The 17597-nt window shown below is 30.6% G+C and overlaps 8 protein-coding genes across 8 annotated transcripts; 2 read left to right on the top strand and 6 right to left on the bottom strand. All coding sequences in view use genetic code 12, as the record gives it.

Annotated features, from left to right (window-relative positions):
- Positions 1-221: 221 nt before the first annotated feature.
- Positions 222-2286, bottom strand: DFJ63DRAFT_153164 (double-stranded DNA-dependent ATPase). The gene has a single exon (XM_064903589.1). The coding sequence runs from the start codon at positions 1911-1913 to the stop codon at positions 372-374; it is 1542 nt and encodes a 513-aa protein (XP_064761698.1). The 5' UTR covers positions 1914-2286; the 3' UTR covers positions 222-371.
- DFJ63DRAFT_153163 (uncharacterized protein) lies at positions 2287-4664 on the bottom strand. The gene has a single exon (XM_064903588.1). The coding sequence runs from the start codon at positions 4487-4489 to the stop codon at positions 2660-2662; it is 1830 nt and encodes a 609-aa protein (XP_064761697.1). The 5' UTR covers positions 4490-4664; the 3' UTR covers positions 2287-2659.
- DFJ63DRAFT_153131 (uncharacterized protein) lies at positions 4665-6925 on the bottom strand. The gene has a single exon (XM_064903581.1). It carries the CDS (start codon positions 6673-6675, stop codon positions 4840-4842), a length of 1836 nt encoding a protein of 611 aa, XP_064761696.1. The 5' UTR covers positions 6676-6925; the 3' UTR covers positions 4665-4839.
- A 249-nt stretch (positions 6926-7174) lies between these two features.
- On the top strand, positions 7175-7658 carry DFJ63DRAFT_335676 (uncharacterized protein; the record flags this gene model as incomplete). The annotated part of the gene is made up of 2 exons (XM_064908241.1): positions 7175-7411; positions 7506-7658. 2 exons carry the CDS (start codon positions 7175-7177, stop codon positions 7656-7658), a joined length of 390 nt encoding a protein of 129 aa, XP_064761695.1.
- Positions 7659-7707: 49 nt separating this feature from the next.
- Positions 7708-10119, bottom strand: DFJ63DRAFT_153160 (DNA-directed DNA polymerase alpha subunit). The gene has a single exon (XM_064903587.1). The coding sequence runs from the start codon at positions 9970-9972 to the stop codon at positions 7882-7884; it is 2091 nt and encodes a 696-aa protein (XP_064761694.1). The 5' UTR covers positions 9973-10119; the 3' UTR covers positions 7708-7881.
- LHP1 (Lhp1p) lies at positions 10120-11246 on the bottom strand. The gene has a single exon (XM_064903582.1). The coding sequence runs from the start codon at positions 11176-11178 to the stop codon at positions 10267-10269; it is 912 nt and encodes a 303-aa protein (XP_064761693.1). The 5' UTR covers positions 11179-11246; the 3' UTR covers positions 10120-10266.
- A 269-nt stretch (positions 11247-11515) lies between these two features.
- DFJ63DRAFT_322889 (uncharacterized protein) lies at positions 11516-12271 on the top strand (the record flags this gene model as incomplete). The annotated part of the gene is made up of 1 exon (XM_064907470.1): positions 11516-12271. The coding sequence occupies one exon, from the start codon at positions 11516-11518 to the stop codon at positions 12269-12271; it is 756 nt and encodes a 251-aa protein (XP_064761692.1).
- A 219-nt stretch (positions 12272-12490) lies between these two features.
- Positions 12491-15346, bottom strand: IST2 (Ist2p; the record flags this gene model as incomplete). Its single annotated transcript, XM_064905096.1, has 2 exons — positions 12491-12942; positions 13015-15346. 2 exons carry the CDS (start codon positions 15344-15346, stop codon positions 12491-12493), a joined length of 2784 nt encoding a protein of 927 aa, XP_064761691.1.
- Between the last annotated feature and the right edge of the window lie 2251 nt (positions 15347-17597).

Here is a 17597-nt window from a genome sequence, read left to right as displayed (position 1 = left end):
CATTATTGACATTGAAACCTTAATTAGGTAAACAAATAAACCGCGCTTTATAAATTTTATTTATCCTCGTGTGTCCCCTATTAGACTTTCCCTACTGTAAATGGGTCTGCCCCTAAACTTTAGATTTAATGGTTAAAGGTTTACAGGCTTGCAATAGTGTTATCTAGTCCACTGCAGTCGTTAGCGTTCTCGTCTCAATTACAATTATATCATATGTCAATTTAGTGTAGTTCGTACCTTTATTTTATAACTATATACACACCTCTAACTCAAGTCTGATTTGCATAGCTTAATCCCTTTATTTATCATTCGTTTCCTTTATCCAGCCGCCTCAACTCATGTTTGTCATGATTTGCTATAATTCGTATCATTTAACTCATTGATACAGCCATTTCAATCACTTTATCATTAGAAATACCTTGGATCAGGATGTTCTCTTTTTCATGCTGGTCAAACAATTTCTTAACAATCTTATTTGTCTTTCTATTAGGACCCAATAACCTTTGCAATTCCCATTTAACCCATAATGATTTTGTCCCATACTGAAGAGCAAACATTAACCCTACCGCTCTTGATCTACTCATTTTTTGTAATTTATTCAATAATTCATCTCTGATCTCACCTGTATCACTATAATAATATTTGATTTGGTTACCTAATTTATCATTCAAATATTCTAATTGTCTCTCAGTCAATGGATGATTTCCAAATTTTAACATTTGTCTATATCTAACATTGGCATGACTATTAAACAATGCCATTGATTTATTCAAAATATTCTCTAAATTAGGATTAACCTCAATCAAACTGAGTTTAATCACTCGAGGACATTTGAAATTCAGCAGTACAATTTGTCCCTTAGTTGCAAACTTATTTAACGTCAATTCAAACTCTATCTCATCAGAATCTTCCTTCATAAGTCTCTTAATTAAAATGAAATCATTATTATTTACCGGTAATCCCCATACATCGTACTCCAATCTAATCCATGATAACGAATTATCCCGGAATATTTGATTAACTGTCACATTCTGTTTATATTTTTCAAGGTCATGACTTTCAATGGCTAAGAATCCTTCAAATGAATTGAATTTTAAAATTAATTCATCTTTCCTCTTTTGTATATTGATTAATTTTTCATGAGTTTCCAATTCAATTTTTCTTCTTTCCAACTCTTTATTGATCTCTTCTTGCTCATCAAATTCTTTTTTATCTTCAGCCAACTCCTGATATGACTTCTCATGTATAGGGAAGTTGGCAGGTAATGAAAATAAAGTCGGTACAGATTGAATACCCGTACCTCTTGTACCTACCATATCTATCACATAACATAATGATTTCTCTTTATGATGTCTTAAGCCTCTTCCAATCATTTGTACCAATAATGACCTCGATTTAGTAGGACGAGCTAAGAATAATGAATCTATATTGGGAATATCAGTTCCTTCAGTGAAAACTTGAACATTACATAAAACTTTAATAAGTCCTAGTTTAAAATCAGCAATGATTTCTTGACGTTCTACTCTGGCTGTATCTCCTGTAACATATTGTGCATTGATTCCTTGCCGTTGTAATACTCCACATAAAGTCTTACAATGATTAATATCCACGCAGAAAATTAACGTACTTTTAAAATCATATTGTTTGGACAATTGAAGATAGGACAATGCTAACATTAAATTATTATCACTAGTATTCATCACTTCAGATAAGTTATTGACATCATAATCTTCTTGCTTTGTCTTGACCAGACTTAAATCAATATCAAGATCCATACTTAAAAATTTAACATCAACTAACTCCTTATTAGAAACCATTTCCAATAAATTACGTTCAAACACTATCTTATCAAACATCATTCCAAGGTTTTTTTCCATCATTTCTTTCCATAGTAGCTGTGAATCCCAATACATATATCTCCAGATCAGAGTGATCAGCTTGAAAATATTTCAAAATCTTAATCCAAGAATTCGCAGCTGCATGATGACATTCATCCAAGATAATAGTTTTAAATTGTTGAGGATCATATCTCTCTAACCTCAGCATTCGAACTAATGTTGGAACTGATCCAACTATTACATCAGCATCTTCGTGATCAGGTATTTGGAATCGCATATCAATATCCACTTTTAAATCAGGATTAATACGCGATATAGTTGATGCTGCTTGGCTCACGAGTTCTTCCCTATGGGCTAAAACCAATGTTTTATTGCCCCTCATTGGTGTTGATGGTTTCAATAGAGGGATCAAGTGGGAGAATACAACAGTTTTACCACCACCCGTGGCCAATATCACTGCGGATCGGTTTATCCCTTCATCAATGGCTGCTTGTACTGATTGTATGGCCTGGAGTTGATAATCTCGAAGATGAATTGGAGCATGTTCTTGGAATTGAATGGACGTGATATGGAAATGTCGTACCTTCAGGATACTTATAGATATAAATTGCCTCCTGGGCCATATATAACTTAGTCTATTTAACATATTCCATGGGTGATTCTGATAATTATGATAGATCATCAAATATCATAGTCAATGTATTTTTTCAAGTGCAATATTTAAAAAAAAGGTAAATAATAAAAGGTTTGGATCTCCAAAAATATTGTCGCTACCAAAATGTTTGCTGCAAAAGTTGTTCATTACTAATTGAACTAAGTCACTAAATAAAATATATCCGTTCAACTTCTTCAAATTTCATGACAAATGTACCAAAGTTATACTCTCTGCTGACTATTTTCTTTCCAAAAACATTTTCAAATTTATCACAGAATGAATCCATAACTACTTTTCTTGAATGTTTTCCAAAATTTATTTCCAAACTTTTAAGAGTTGAAATAAAATTTGTATTTCTACTTGCAACTTCACGAAAATCATCTAAAATATACATGGGACCTACTGATTCATTTATTTCAAAATAAGTTAAGTATTTGAGATTCATAATTTTTGAAAGAATCCTTCTAGTCCTATAATGTGATATTCTCAAGGTTTCTAGATTCGTTGGAAATTGCACTCGAGGAGAAAAATGCTTAATACCATATATTTTCAAATGAAGTAAGTTGTGATACCTTGGTGGGTTAGCAAATAACGAACAAGTATTGTCCACTAACTTAAAATAATCTCTACTAATTTCTAAACTGATCAAACATGCCGGTAATTCCAAAATATTCAAATCACCAATTTTGCACCCACTCAAACTAATGCTGGTTAACTTGTTAAAATCAGAAAAATTTAGATTTGTTGAAGGAAATAACTGCTTCTCAAAATAAATTGATAATTCTCTTAGTGAAGATTTTGCATTTTCAAAATAAATGGAATCTAAAGGAAAATCACAGACTTCGACTGACACCAGGAATACTTTAAGTCCATGTAAGGCTTCAATACTGATATTTGGATCATGTACAAGTGTTAGACCTTGGATTGAAATAAATTGAAGTTTAGATTGAAATAAATCGTCGATATCTAATTCGTTTTGGGATAGAGTGTCGAAGTGTAATTCAATCAAGGACTCAGGTAATTCAGGCAAAGTTTGCCAGGTAACGTCTGCAGACAGATACTTTAGTATTTCTAAGTTTTCAGGTAACTTGCAGTGGCAAACATCTTCATTCCAATACTCCTGAATTTTGTTAAAAGTTATCGATTTTAGTGTTTGTGGCCATTCTGCGCTTGAATTGATTCTTATGCAGCTGGATTCTTCATAGTCAATATTTTGTAGAGTCAATGCAATGATATTTCTTGGTAAGTGTTTGATATAGAATGTCTGTACATAGTTAATCCAAAGTATTTTCAAATTGATAAATTTTGTTAAAAAATCATCCTCAAATATATTAGTTACAGTTAGTTCAGTTAATGTATAGAATATTGAATCCAAATTTAGAGTATCGATGTTGTCATAATCTTCTAAAGAGAATATCCTCAAATTCGAATAATTTAAAAAATCCAAGTCAAGCCCATGTGTTGAATTTTGACTTCCTCCTGAAACTTCATATGCAATTATCGAGCTGACCAACTGGGACTTCTTGCTTGTTTGTAAGTTTATATAGTCTTCGTAATCCAATTCACTGAATTTAAGAGCTAAGTCAAAGTTAGTTGAGTCACCCAACAACTCATTTAATAGTTTACTAGCAAACCTACTAGGTAATTCGATTTCAACAGGGATAATATTACTTGGCCAATTTCTAGTTAAGTTAATCATAATCTTAAACGATTCTTTAATTTGAATTATTTCTTTGGTTTGTGATATTAAATCAGCTGGACTAGTTCGTTCTGTAATTTCTGGATAATCAAATGAATATCTTTTGTTTGTAATTTGTTTAATTCTTACCAGTCTAATATACTCATCATGACTTATTGATTGAAGGATGAGTATATGTGGGATAGTTAGTAACAGGTATATGTGCAAAATGATATCATACGGTAATTTTGGAAAGAAATAAAAGACAAAATTTAGCATATAAGCATCTTTGCTTATTGACCCTAATTTCTGTTTCATATTCGATAGGCAGTCTAAACTACTAAAATCTCCAGAATTGTAAATGAATTTAGAAGCACTATATGATGATGAAGTAATCACATTTATTTTAATATTAAAAAGTAACTTTGATTGGTTAGTCGATATTTATTATTATCTGCTTAAATTTATATTATGATAACTAACCCCTCTATTACTGCACTTTTTTTACTCTTACTGTCTTTAGAAATGACTCTTAAAATCGATTATCTCAAATGAAATTTAGTCTTTAGTATAACAATACCATCTCAATTCGCAACTTAACCGTGCAAAGAGATGTTTGATTGAATATTTCTACCAAAATTTCTAGTTTTGTTGTAAAAAGTTTGTTCCTAAACTAAATCTACATATAATTCCATTTCGTCAAATTCTTGAAATAATATACGACATGGATAAGTCCTATTAACTGCTTTCTTTTCGAAAACCTTTTCAATTTTGTCATAAAATCCATCAACCACTGTTTTGTCTACTAATTGACCAATGTGCATTTCCAATCTTTTAAGATTTGATTTGAAGTATGGAGATCTATTTGGATGCATAATAAAATCGTCAAAGATATTCAAATCATCAATCTTTTCTTCCGTTCTAAAAAAAGTTAAACGTTTAAGATTGATTATTTTAGAAAGAATCTTTCTATTCCTATAATGTGAAATCTCGAGGGATTCTAGATTCATTGGAAATTGTACACGAGGAGAAATATATTCAATACCATAGATTATCAAATGAAGGAGGTTTCTGTACCTCAGTGGATTACTGAATAAGGAGCAAGTGTTGTCTACTGATTCGAAATAATCGTCGTTGATAGATAAACGAATTATAGAAACCGGTAATTCCAAAACACTCAAATTAATAATTTTACATCCAGTCAAACTAATATTGGTTAACTTTGTAAATTCAGAGAAATTTAGATTTGTTGATGGGAACAGCTGCTTCCAAAAATGAACTGATAAATCTCTTAGTGAAGATTTTGCATTTTCAAAATAAATGGAATCTAATGGAAAATCACAATCGTTGGCTGATATCAGGAATTTTTCAAGCCCATCTATAGCCTCTATACTGGTATTTAGATCATTTACAAGTTTGAAACCTTTTATTGAAATAATTGGAAGTCTAAGTTGAAAGAGTTCATTGATATCTAATTCTTCTTTAGACAGAGTATCAAATTTTAATTCAATCAACGATTCAGGTAATTCTGGTAGACTTTTCCAAGACTTGTAACAATTAATTTGTAATTTTTCTAAGTTTGGGGACAATTTGTTGTTGGTAACTCCTTCAAGTCCGTTGCTCAGATATATGTACATACATAAAGAATTTAAATTTTGCGGCCAATCTTCACTTGACTCTATTATGAGGTTGCAAACTGTACTAAAATTCTTTAAACACAATGTAATGACATTCCTTGGTAGCCTTTTGACATAAAATGTATCATTAAATTGAAGGGAAAGAATTTTCAAATTGACAAATTTTGTTATGTAATCAACATCAAAACAGTCGACTATTTCTAGTTCAGTTAGTTTATATAATACTGAATTCAAATTTAGACTACGAATATGGGCTAATGTCGTTAAACCAAACGAATTCAAATTCAGATAATTTGAAAAGTCTAAATCAATATTTCGAAAATGTCCTCTCCTATTTTCCACCTCATCAATGGTTAACGAACTAACATTTAAAGACTTCTTATATCTTTGCAACTTTATATATTCTTTGTAAGCCAATTTAGGTAGCTTAAGAGCCAAGTCAAAATTATTTGAATCTCCCAACAACTCATTTAGCAATTTAACAGGAAACACTTTTCTAAAGCAATACTTTGTAGAAAATTGAATTTTAACCGGTATTATATTCTCCTTCTGACTTCTAGTTAACTCAGCCATAATTCTAAAAGTTTGTTTAATTTCAAATATTTTTCTAGTAGTTATGAAATCAGCCGATGTCGATCTTTTCTCAAATATTGGATAATCAACTAAAAACCGTTGGTTTGTAATTTGTTGAATTTTAAGCAGCTTAGTATAATCATCATTACTTATTGATTGAAGGATAAGTATATGTGGAATGGGTAAAAGCTGTAATATTTTTAACATGATATCATACGGAAATTTTGGGAATAGACGAAGAAAGAACTTCAAGATATATCCATCATTGTATGATGATATTCTTTGCTGTTTCATCCCCTATCTCCTCCTAACCTTTAGAATTCCTTCGAATGATATGGATATCGAATGTGTAATCACATGTATATTATTTTTAATTCTAGATATAGTTTTCAATTTGATAATCAGCTCAAGCTATTTTCTGCTTAAAGTAGTCTGTAAATTTACAGCTTTTAGGAAATTGATTAATAAAGTGGTATTCTTACCCAACTTAAATATATACTATAGTTGCTGCAACAGTTTTATAATATGCCTAGTGTGCATATAACTATCGGATTTATATGTGAATAAAACATTTTATTTGCGGCTTTCAATTCTTAGAATCGTGATGAATATCATGTGATCAACTTTGATCGCAAAAACTGAATCTCTTCCTGCACATATAGTATTTACATTATTGCAAAATGAATATATGACAGTCAGTTTTTAAATTTTTTATTTAACCGCTATACTTCATTTGATTATTGTTTTCATTTAAGTGAATAAATATAGGAAATTTATAATATTATCATCAATAATGAGTTCAATTGAAGAAAAAGATCCAAACACACAACTTCATGAACATGTCAATCTCTTTAGAGGTAAAATTGGTGACGATATCATGAATAGCACGCAAAAGTATTTAAGAAACCCTTTTCAAGATCTTAATAAGTTGTCCAAACAAGGAATCAATCTATTAGGAGAAGGTTACATTTATTTTGCCATTCGTGCTGCCTTTAAAGGTAGATCCAGAACTGAGAGATTAAAAGAATTAGTTGCAGCGTCTAAGTTTAAAAAATACAAGATCATCAATAAGACTAATGAAATATCTCGCTTTGAAAGGAAGAAGGCAGCAAGAGAATTTGAAGTCCGCATGCCCAGATTGGAAATTAATTAATAAGTTTTATGCTGTTATTGGTTTTGGTGTTAGTGTTGGTTTTGATATCGATTTATTAGGATTTGGTTTTGGTTTTAATTGTTATAGTTGGTTTGGTAAAGGTATTAAATGTAATTATGTTTAGAGTTAAAAGGTTATAATTAAAGGATTGTTTTTTATAGATAAATTATTATTATTATTATTATTATAAGTTTAAAAAGTTTTAATTGTTTGTAAATTACCACGAGACTATCATTATACACCGATGGAAAATTCTAACCCTGCACGGTACATGAGATAAGTTTCAATTTGAAAATTACGTTAAAGGCATTCACAAAAAGATGAAGGTAATTCATTATATTTTCAATCTAACTTTTATATATATCGACTCTAGAACGCTTATAAACGTTATGATAGAATAAATCGGGACTACCGTCGACTGGTTCTATATTATTTTCTGATTTCGATTCCAACGACGGACTATTAATGTTAACCACAACATAAGTACCTTCTTCCCTATTAGGATCTTTATGGTTTCTTATGTATTGACCTGGGTTCACCACCACCACTCCTTTAACTACTTTAACGAACGATTTCATTTCTGAGGTATTGATAAGAATATCAGGTATGGAATCACCTAATTCTGTTAATCCCAAATAAGGAACTTCTAAAGTTGATCCTCCGATATCAGCATCTAATAATTCTTCTGACATAATGCCATCTTGTAATTGATTTAATTTTTGATTAGCTTCTTTTGAAGTTGGGATCAATTTTTTAATTGATCCCGGAAGAGACATGTAATATCTTCTTTGTTGTAAGATGTGGTTGGCTACTCTTTCAAATCTATTCTTAGATAATTTACCATCATCTTTGTAAACTTCCTTCATGTCTTTGAATATATCAAGGTTAGAGTTTCCTATTAAGACTTCATTTATGGAAAAACTTGCAGGATTAGGAATCACCCTTACATTCTTAGGCAATCCAAATTTCTTTCTATCAAATGCATCTTGTGGATATGAACAATGTTTGATACAAGTATCTGTTAATGACGGTACTAAGATAACTTGAATTCTACCATCTATCTTTCTTAAAATTGGAGTGACTAATCTTTTAAATACTTCATCTAAATTACGTGGTGGTTGTGCTTGTTTATCAAGTGGTATTTCAATATCACCTTGACTAACGGCAATATTATTAATATCGATGAATGGACCATTTAATATAACGACATGAGGTTTGATATCAGTATTGATTAAATTAACGAGATTTTCCAATTTTGAATAATTTAAATTGAAATTATTTGAAAATGGACCTGAAGCAATTAAAAATTTCAAGCCTGTTTTACCCACCAATTCTTCATATGATTCTAATTCAACCTTACCAGATACAGCTGCTCCCAATTCAGGCATTGACAAAATCTCCTTTACAATAAATGTCTTCCCAGTTGGATTAGATCCTTTCAATATAACGATTTGACCAGGGAACAATGAATAACCAGGTAAGTTGGATAACTCCAAGGGAACTCTTTGACCAATACCAGACATACGAGATGTTTCTAAATAAAGTGAGGTGGCATTCAATGAATAATTATTACCTTGTTGTTTATCATATACAGGAGAATCAGGGACAATTCTACCACTGCAGAGTATATCAAATTGAGTACTTAAACATGGATTACCAAATTGAATCGAATCCTCTAAGTTGGCGTTTTTATTGGCATCCATATACAACTGTGCAAAGGTGTCTATTTGATCATCTAATATATCAGCACTTTCAAGTAATTTCATAGCCATGGTTCTGAATTTGAATTTGGCAGCATCAAAATTTAAACCTAAAGTATAAGGTTTCAAGGAACTTGCAGAATCTTCTTCCAATTGAATAAATCCAGGAGATTCTTTAACTTGTGGGTTCAAAGTTTCAACAATGGTATTAGAATCTTGTTGTTTAGCTAATTTATCTGCAATTGGGGTAGTTCCGCTACCAGTACTTTGAAATGAATTATTAGCAGTTTCATAATGAGCAGGTGATGATTCCATAAAGTTAGCCCTTGGAGTTTTAAATCTTGGAGTAGCATCATCTAAACCATTTCTTTTCAAAGGAGTAGTTGGAACTGGAGGACTGGATGTATTAATTGCTATATTTGATTTAATGATTGGTTTTCTTTTCAAGGCACTTGAATTCTGGAAATCTTTAGTACGTTTAAGTGATGGGGTTGGTTTTGAACTTTCTAAAGTTGATTGAAGATATTCTTGAAACTTGTCTATATTCGGAACAGTTAAATCCAAATCTTGTTGAACTTCAGTCACATTATATGATTCCCAACTGATATACAAATCATCAGGAGAACTATTAAATATTTTGATTAAGCTTTCAAGTTTATCATAAACTTCTTCAGTTAAATTTTCAGAAGGGCCAAAAGCAGCACTCAAAGCAGCTCTATGATTCTTGCCACCTTCCATCTTATACGGTTAGTCTTTATGATATCAATGTTAAACAGTTATAAAACTTGGGATGATGATGATGATGGGTAACGCGTTTTGATCATATTTACATAAACAGTGAAATTTTGACAACTGAGATCGCGTTGGTGTTATGTACAGGACATAAGGTACGGCATATAAATAAATATACGGATTATGTTTTTATTTTTGGGGTTTAACTATAAATACAAGTAAATTAATTCTAGATGGAATTACTGGATTTAATACAATTATGGTTTAGATTACGGGGAGGAGGAATATTATTGCACGTGATTAGGTTTCACCAGTGGTAACAGCAGGAGTTTCAACTGGAGCAGCTGGAGCTTCAACTGGAGCTTGAGCTTCAGTTTTTTCAACTTCTTTTGATTCTACTTTAGCTTCCTTTTCTTCTTCATTTGATTTTGAATCTGATGGTTCTTCAGTAGTTTCTTTGATTTCATCAGATTTTTCATTAGAAGATCTTTTAAAATTACCCTTTTTAAATTTCTTATTACCACCACGATGATTATCATTGAAACTATTTCTTCTTTTAGTAACATCATTAACACCAAATCTTTTACCAGTTTCTCTCATTTCTTGGAAAGTAAGTAAAGACATTTTCTTTAAGACGGTCTTACTATCATAACCTTCTTCACCTTCTTTAACAATACCTTGTGGATAACTGATTTCTATATTATTTAAAATGAACTCAACATCCTTTTGACTTTTAAATTCAACATCAACCACACCAAAGAATTCTCGTTTAGCTTTACTTCTAATTCTACGTAATGATACAATGATTTGATCTTCTGGTAAATTTGGAACAATCTTAGTATGGAACCAAGATTCTAAATCTTCTTGACTAACATCCTTTGGAAATCCTTCGATATGAACAGTATTTCTCTTTCTGATATTTTTAACTTCATTAAAATCTTTAACTGGTTCTTTTCTTCTAACCATATCTTCATTAGTAGAAACGACCAATTCACTAGAGTCCTTTAAAGCAGCAATGACTTTCTCTTCTGGACGATATTGTCTCATTCTACTGAAAGTTAAAATAGTCTTTAATTCAACCCAACCATCATTAGCTTCATAAATTTTCCATAAAAACTTATCAGTTTGTAAATTAGAATCAGAAAAGTAAAACTCAACTTGTTTTCTAACCTTATCTTCAAAGTCTTCTCCCTTATATATGGAATCAGTCATATTGTATATTATCTTTTTTGCAATCTTTGAACTAATTCTAATTATATATTACAGTGATTTCTGAACACTTTATATTTTGTATGCTGAAAAAAAAAATTATTGAAATGTGTCGATGGATGAAAATGAGTGAGTCTTCTTCACAAAATTTGATCATGTGAGACAACATGTGATGAGAAATCATGTGAGCGCTGCCATGACAAAATTTATGACTTAATTGAGGTTGGTGCTATCTTCAAGTGGGAAGATTGATGTAAAGGGACCACAGATTTAGATGTTAAGGAGAATTAACATCTATAGACCCATTTACAATCGTTTGAATATATCTAGAATAAGAACCATGTCCATTGTATATCCACAAGCTGCTCCTGAGCGTGAACAAGAATTAGCCTTGAATTATCAAGGTGTTTTACAACAAGTTGAAAATTTATCAAAGGAACATAATATTAAATCATCTATAACATTAGTAGCTGTATCTAAATTAAAACCATCGAGTGATATCATGGCATTGTATAAGGCTGGTGTGCGTCATTTCGGGGAGAATTATGTCCAAGAATTGATAACTAAATCTCAAGAATTACCTCAAGATATAAACTGGCATTTCATTGGTGGTTTACAAAGTGGGAAAGCAAAAGATTTAGCTAAAGGTGTGAGAAGTTTATATGCCGTGGAGACCATTGATGCATTAAAAAAAGTGAAACAATTGGATAGAGTACGTGGTGAAGTAGAAGGAAGTGTGATAAATGTCTACCTTCAAATCAATACTTCTGAAGAAGAACAGAAATCAGGTTATTCCCTCCTGGATTTAAAGGATATAAATGAGACTATTGAGTTCATTTTATCTGATGAATGTAAGAATGTCAAATTATTAGGATTAATGACAATTGGATCATTTCAAGAATCCACTGCTGAAGGTGAAGAAAATCAAGATTTTAAAAAATTAGTTACTTTAAAAAATACCTTAGATGAAAAATATAACATTAATTTAGGTCTCAGTATGGGTATGAGTAGTGATTATGCTCAAGCTATTAAACAAGGTAGTACCAATGTTAGAGTTGGTACATCTATCTTTGGTGTCAGACCTCCAAGAACTTAACAGTTTACTTCTACAAGTTGTTAATTAAAAGTTATACATATATATTTTATGTTTATGTGATTCTTTTTTGGGTTTGATAGTATATAAGAAGTTCTTTTTGTTAATAGATTTTTAAGATTGGGAATACATAAATAAATAATTGAATAAAACAAATAGATAGACGTGTGTAAAATAAAAAAGAGTTTATAAAAAATAAAATTTAATTTAAAACAAAACACTCTATTTCTTAGTACTGCTACTACTACTACTCTTGAATAATTTCTTTAATGAAGATTTCTTCTTTGATTTATCAGATGATAAGGAATCAGCAGTATCTTTAGCAGCCTTTTTAATGTTCTTAATGGAATCACTATAATCACTGTCGATAGTTTGGAAAGTAGTATCTGCTTTAGAAACATCGGCATCATCATTAGCATCATCTTCAACCTTAGAAGCGACAGCTGGAGTGACGGCATCTTTCACACCGGAAATGACTTTAGTAGTAGCATCCTTAGCAGCTGTAGCAGTATCAACAGTTGGATTTTTAGCTGACGTTTCAATAGCCTTAGCTGCATCAGCCACATCTTGAGGTTTGATATGTTTGTTGTTATCAATTGTAGCATATTGTAATTGATCTTGATTATTCTTAGAAGTAATGATTCTATCATCAGCATCCTTGACTTTTTCTAAATCTGATTTATTACCAATTATATTAGCAGAAGCCAGCTTAAGAGATCCAAGACCTTTAGTAACAGCAGCAGTACTAGCAGCCATAGTATCGGTGACTTTACCTTTAGTAGCTTCAAAAGTTGCACCAACATCTTTTGTTTGGAAGGGTTTAGAGATACGACTGGTAGCCTTTGTGATCGATGGTTCAGCAGAAGTCAGGACACCATTCTTACCATCAACTTTTGGAATGATAGTTTCAGTGGGGACTGGGGCTGTCGGTACTGGAGCAGCCACGATAGGAGGAGCGACATAGGCGATTGGTTTCACTGGGAAGGCATTAATTGATTCGATATTGGATTTAGCAGTATATCCAGCCCAAGGATCAGTTTCATCAGCACTGAAATGAGGTTTCACTTTTCCTGAATAATAATCATGTCTTAATTTAATGTCATTTTCGACAAAATCATTTTCCCATTCAACTTTTGACTTATACAAGTTTGATAATTTTTCAAAAACATTATAAGAGAATAAGAATAAATGTTCAGAAGCTAACAACACGAATAATAATTCCACGGTGGAAGATACATTGACACTAGCCTTATCGAAAGCCAATTGACCTAACGTCTTTGGCGGAGCAACACCATGACGATAAAATACCGTAACTATAGGTGAAACAATGGATCCGAACCAAGTTAAGAGGAATAAAGCATAATTCCAAGGATGAATTGAATCGACTCTAGTTGGAATTGGAGGACGGAAATATTTTCCAGTAGATAATTTAATTAAATCTAAATTGAAAGTAATAACATTGAAAATAAGAGCCACAATAGGAGCTAAAGTCCAAACTGGTCCAAACATAATAAGATACCCATATTGGATGATGATACTTCTGAAATCATCATTCACGTTATATTCAGGTAATTCAATTGACTTTCTAACATTGTCTAACCAAGGACCTTCGGTTTCATTATCTTCAATGACGAGTTTCTTTTCTTTGGATGATTCTTCACCTGCCTTTGGTTTATTTAAGAAATCCTTGATTAATTTGAATACAAATTGTAAGATTAATGGTAAACCATATTTCAAAATCAATTGAATGATGGAATTTGTCACGATGAAATAATAGAATTGAGCATTTAATCTATCTTGATTAATTTTGAAATCTTCTTGTTTCTTCAATTGAGTTAAATATTTATAGTAGAATCTATTTTCTCCAATAGTATTTCCAATTGATGCTTTAATATCGAGTAAATGAGGTTTAATCAAATGAGCAAATGGTAAATAGACAAATGAAGTGATTAATAATGGCATATAACTCGTTAAAAAGTTTAATACAAAAGTCTTGATTAAGATAGATTGATTTTGACTATAAATATTATCATGATCTTCCCAATTGATTAAGAAATCACCCACCAAGTTATAAACGATGGTTAAGACTGGAACGAATACTGATAATAAGATGGTTGGAATTAAAGTTAATAAGGATTTACCAGGTCCATCATAGACATCAGTTAAGAAGATTTCAATGACAAAACAGAATAATTGAAATGATACTAAAAGAACAGTGAATAAGACGGCAATGGGGATGAAAGTTAATTGTTTTAAGTATCTATAAGCATCATCATTATCTTTATGTTTGAAAGAAGAACTTTGTTCGAATTTTTCATTAACTTGAGATAATTTTGAATTAAATTCTTCAATCAAATGAGAATTTTGAACTCCCCAGAAATTAACTAAATATTGTTGTTTTCTATTCCAGAATGTGATAAAAAGGATCCCCCAGATCAAATTTATGAATGCATAAGTTAATGAATAAATTTTCCCTCCTGATTTCAAATATGAAGTGAATCCTAATACTGATAAGATACTTAAGGCAAATATATAGAATTTGACAAATTCAAAATAAAGCGAGATTTGAACTCCAAATTTTTCTTTAATTAAGTTGGTGGATAATAAATTCTTTGATGTATTAGTGATATGAGTTTCAACATCTTGTTTCAAAGTTGTATCATGGAAAGATTCTGAAACTGGAATGATGGAATGAACAAATGACCAATTCCCCTTATTTGGAGTGATACCTACCCCACCAAATTTAACAGGAGTTATTAAATAATGATAAATGATTCTTAATTTTTCTGATTTTGAATTTTCTTTATTAGTAACTCCAAATTCATAATTTTGAATCAAATCCTTTTCAAAAGCTTCAATATATTTATAAGATGATAATTTTATAAAGATTAAAAGGGTGGGAGGTTTAGTTGTACCATTTCTAATTTGAACTGAGAATCCATAGTTATACAAGGTAGTGATTAAGTTTTTAAGATGAACTTTAGCATCATGTTCTGGGATTCCTCTTTCTTCATTTAAAAGAGGGTAAGAGATGGATAAGACATAGTCAGGATCCAAGGCTTGAATGGGTTGAGACATGATATTGAACTGAACTGATTTCAACTGTCTGTTTCACTTTGTAACTAATCAATTGACTTCAATTGATTAAGCTTAATGGATCAATTGATGAATGAGATTGATCTAATTGATTCAAACAGTAGAATTGAATTGGTGCAAATAGAAGTAAAGTTGTATAGAATTGGACAAACAATGAAATTTCAATCTCAATTTCAGAAATTAGAAACGAAACGACAGCACTAGTTAGGAACAACCACCACACACTGTAAAAAAAAGTGACACACAAAAAAGAGACAAAGGGGAGAAGGGACAAGGAGATAGTAATACAAACTCTAATTATAGTGTAATTATCCTATAAAGGTAATTATCTTAGAAGAAGTCGTATGATGTTAGATGTCAATCCCAAGAGGTATGTTACTAATTAATAATTAATTTTAACTATAATCGTATATTTCGTATAGTTAATGCTACTAGTTAACTATGTGTAGATCATTATCCTTTTAATTATAGGAGTTCAATATGTCGTATTTAAAGGATATGTCGCAATTGTGATATTTCCCCCTTTTTGAATTATATGCAGGATGATGTCGTTCATTTATTTTTAAAGACATTTTTGTGATTGCTTCGATTACCTTTAATTGTATGCAGGATAGAACATCAGCTATATTTAGACACAGTTAAGACAAGGCTGCTGGTTGAGCCATACATTATACGCATAATCAAAGGGTATCATAGAAATCATGTTATGTAAGTATACTATCTCTATCTACTAAACTATTCAATCACAAAGATCATCCATCATCACTGGAAGGTACCACTAATCAGTTCACTTTTAACGATTGATGGTTAAATGGTGATGGGATGGGGTCATTCAATTGAGTTATATACAGTACCCATAGTTAAATATAAAAGTATCATCAATTTTCCTTCTTTCCCCAAATCTCACGAGATAACTTTAACCAACCAGTTCTTTAGGCTAAGTATGTTCAAACCACTTGATTCAATAACAGTACAAACTATATCATAGTGTTCTATACTATTCCATCACTCCCCTGAAATGCATACATGATTCTATTCTAGACCTCAGTAAGAGAAATCAACCATGGAAACTATTTTAAGTTTGTCTCTGATTTGAAAAAAGTATAATAAATTCCCCAAAAAAATCCAAAAAAAAATCATCATATCTATCCCAACTTGTTATATTCAACAACGAATAACTATTCCAAGCTGTTTTAGTAAATAATTTGAATCAGAATCGATTTAAATATCACTTTCTATTTCTAATTTTGGTAAGAGTATTTTTTATTATTATTTTATCTAACCTACTTTTAGTAACCTTTTTTTTATTATTGTTATGATGCTATATCCCAAAGTATTCCATATTTCAATTCTATATACATATATTATCCCAATCATACTACCCATCACTCATTTGTGTCCCTTATAAAATATATATATAAAATGTCAAATTTAGTTTTTTTTAAAAATCACCAGTTTTCATATCCATTTAATTTCAGCTATAAAGTAAGTTCCAGTAATTAAAGAAATCATATGTTGATGCTCAATAACCAACCAAACGCTAAAGTCTTCTTCGTCAAATTTGTTCGCTGTATTATATCTTTTTTTTTGTATATTAAAAAGCGCTATATTAGCTATATTATATCCACCATATCAGATCATTATATCAGATCATATTCGTCAACAAAGTAGTATAATCGTATTTATTAAATCATTTGCTATATGACACCGTTTAAAGTCAATCAGTTTATCATATTTGTCGCTGTATTATTTTTTTCCATTTGTATGCTTATTTTCATCATAAGATAGTTTCTTATTTCATTGAATCCGCTCAAACGTTGTAATTTTATCCCAAACAAAGCTGTTGTGTTTTTCTTATCTTTTATTATTTTTGTATTAACAGATCTATATATCCATCCTAGACTCATTGGTCTTATTTTGTTCCGTGTTTTTTCAAGGTTTTTTTTTTATTAACTAACGGTTTTTTTTTTTTAGTTTTTGTCATATTGTTTTCTTCTCCCATTTGGTATTATTCAGTTAATTATCCTTTTGTTCAAGTTTTAAATAAAAGAAATGAAAATCAATTATTCAAATAACATAAAAAAATAAAAAAAAATAGTTTCAAAATCATACATCTATATCTATCTATATATTATTAACATCCTTCTAGGGAATAAAATTTAATCCTATTAAATCGAGTTTTTCAAGGATCAATTTGTCCAAATCTTCAATATCCATATCCATTATTAAATTA

This window comes from Scheffersomyces coipomensis (assembly GCF_036884675.1).
Source record: "Scheffersomyces coipomensis strain NRRL Y-17651 chromosome Unknown DFJ63scaffold_4, whole genome shotgun sequence".
Lineage (NCBI taxonomy): Eukaryota > Fungi > Ascomycota > Pichiomycetes > Serinales > Debaryomycetaceae > Scheffersomyces > Scheffersomyces coipomensis.
The sequence above is the reverse complement of the archived record's forward strand: the minus strand, read 5'-3'. Positions and strand labels throughout refer to the sequence as shown.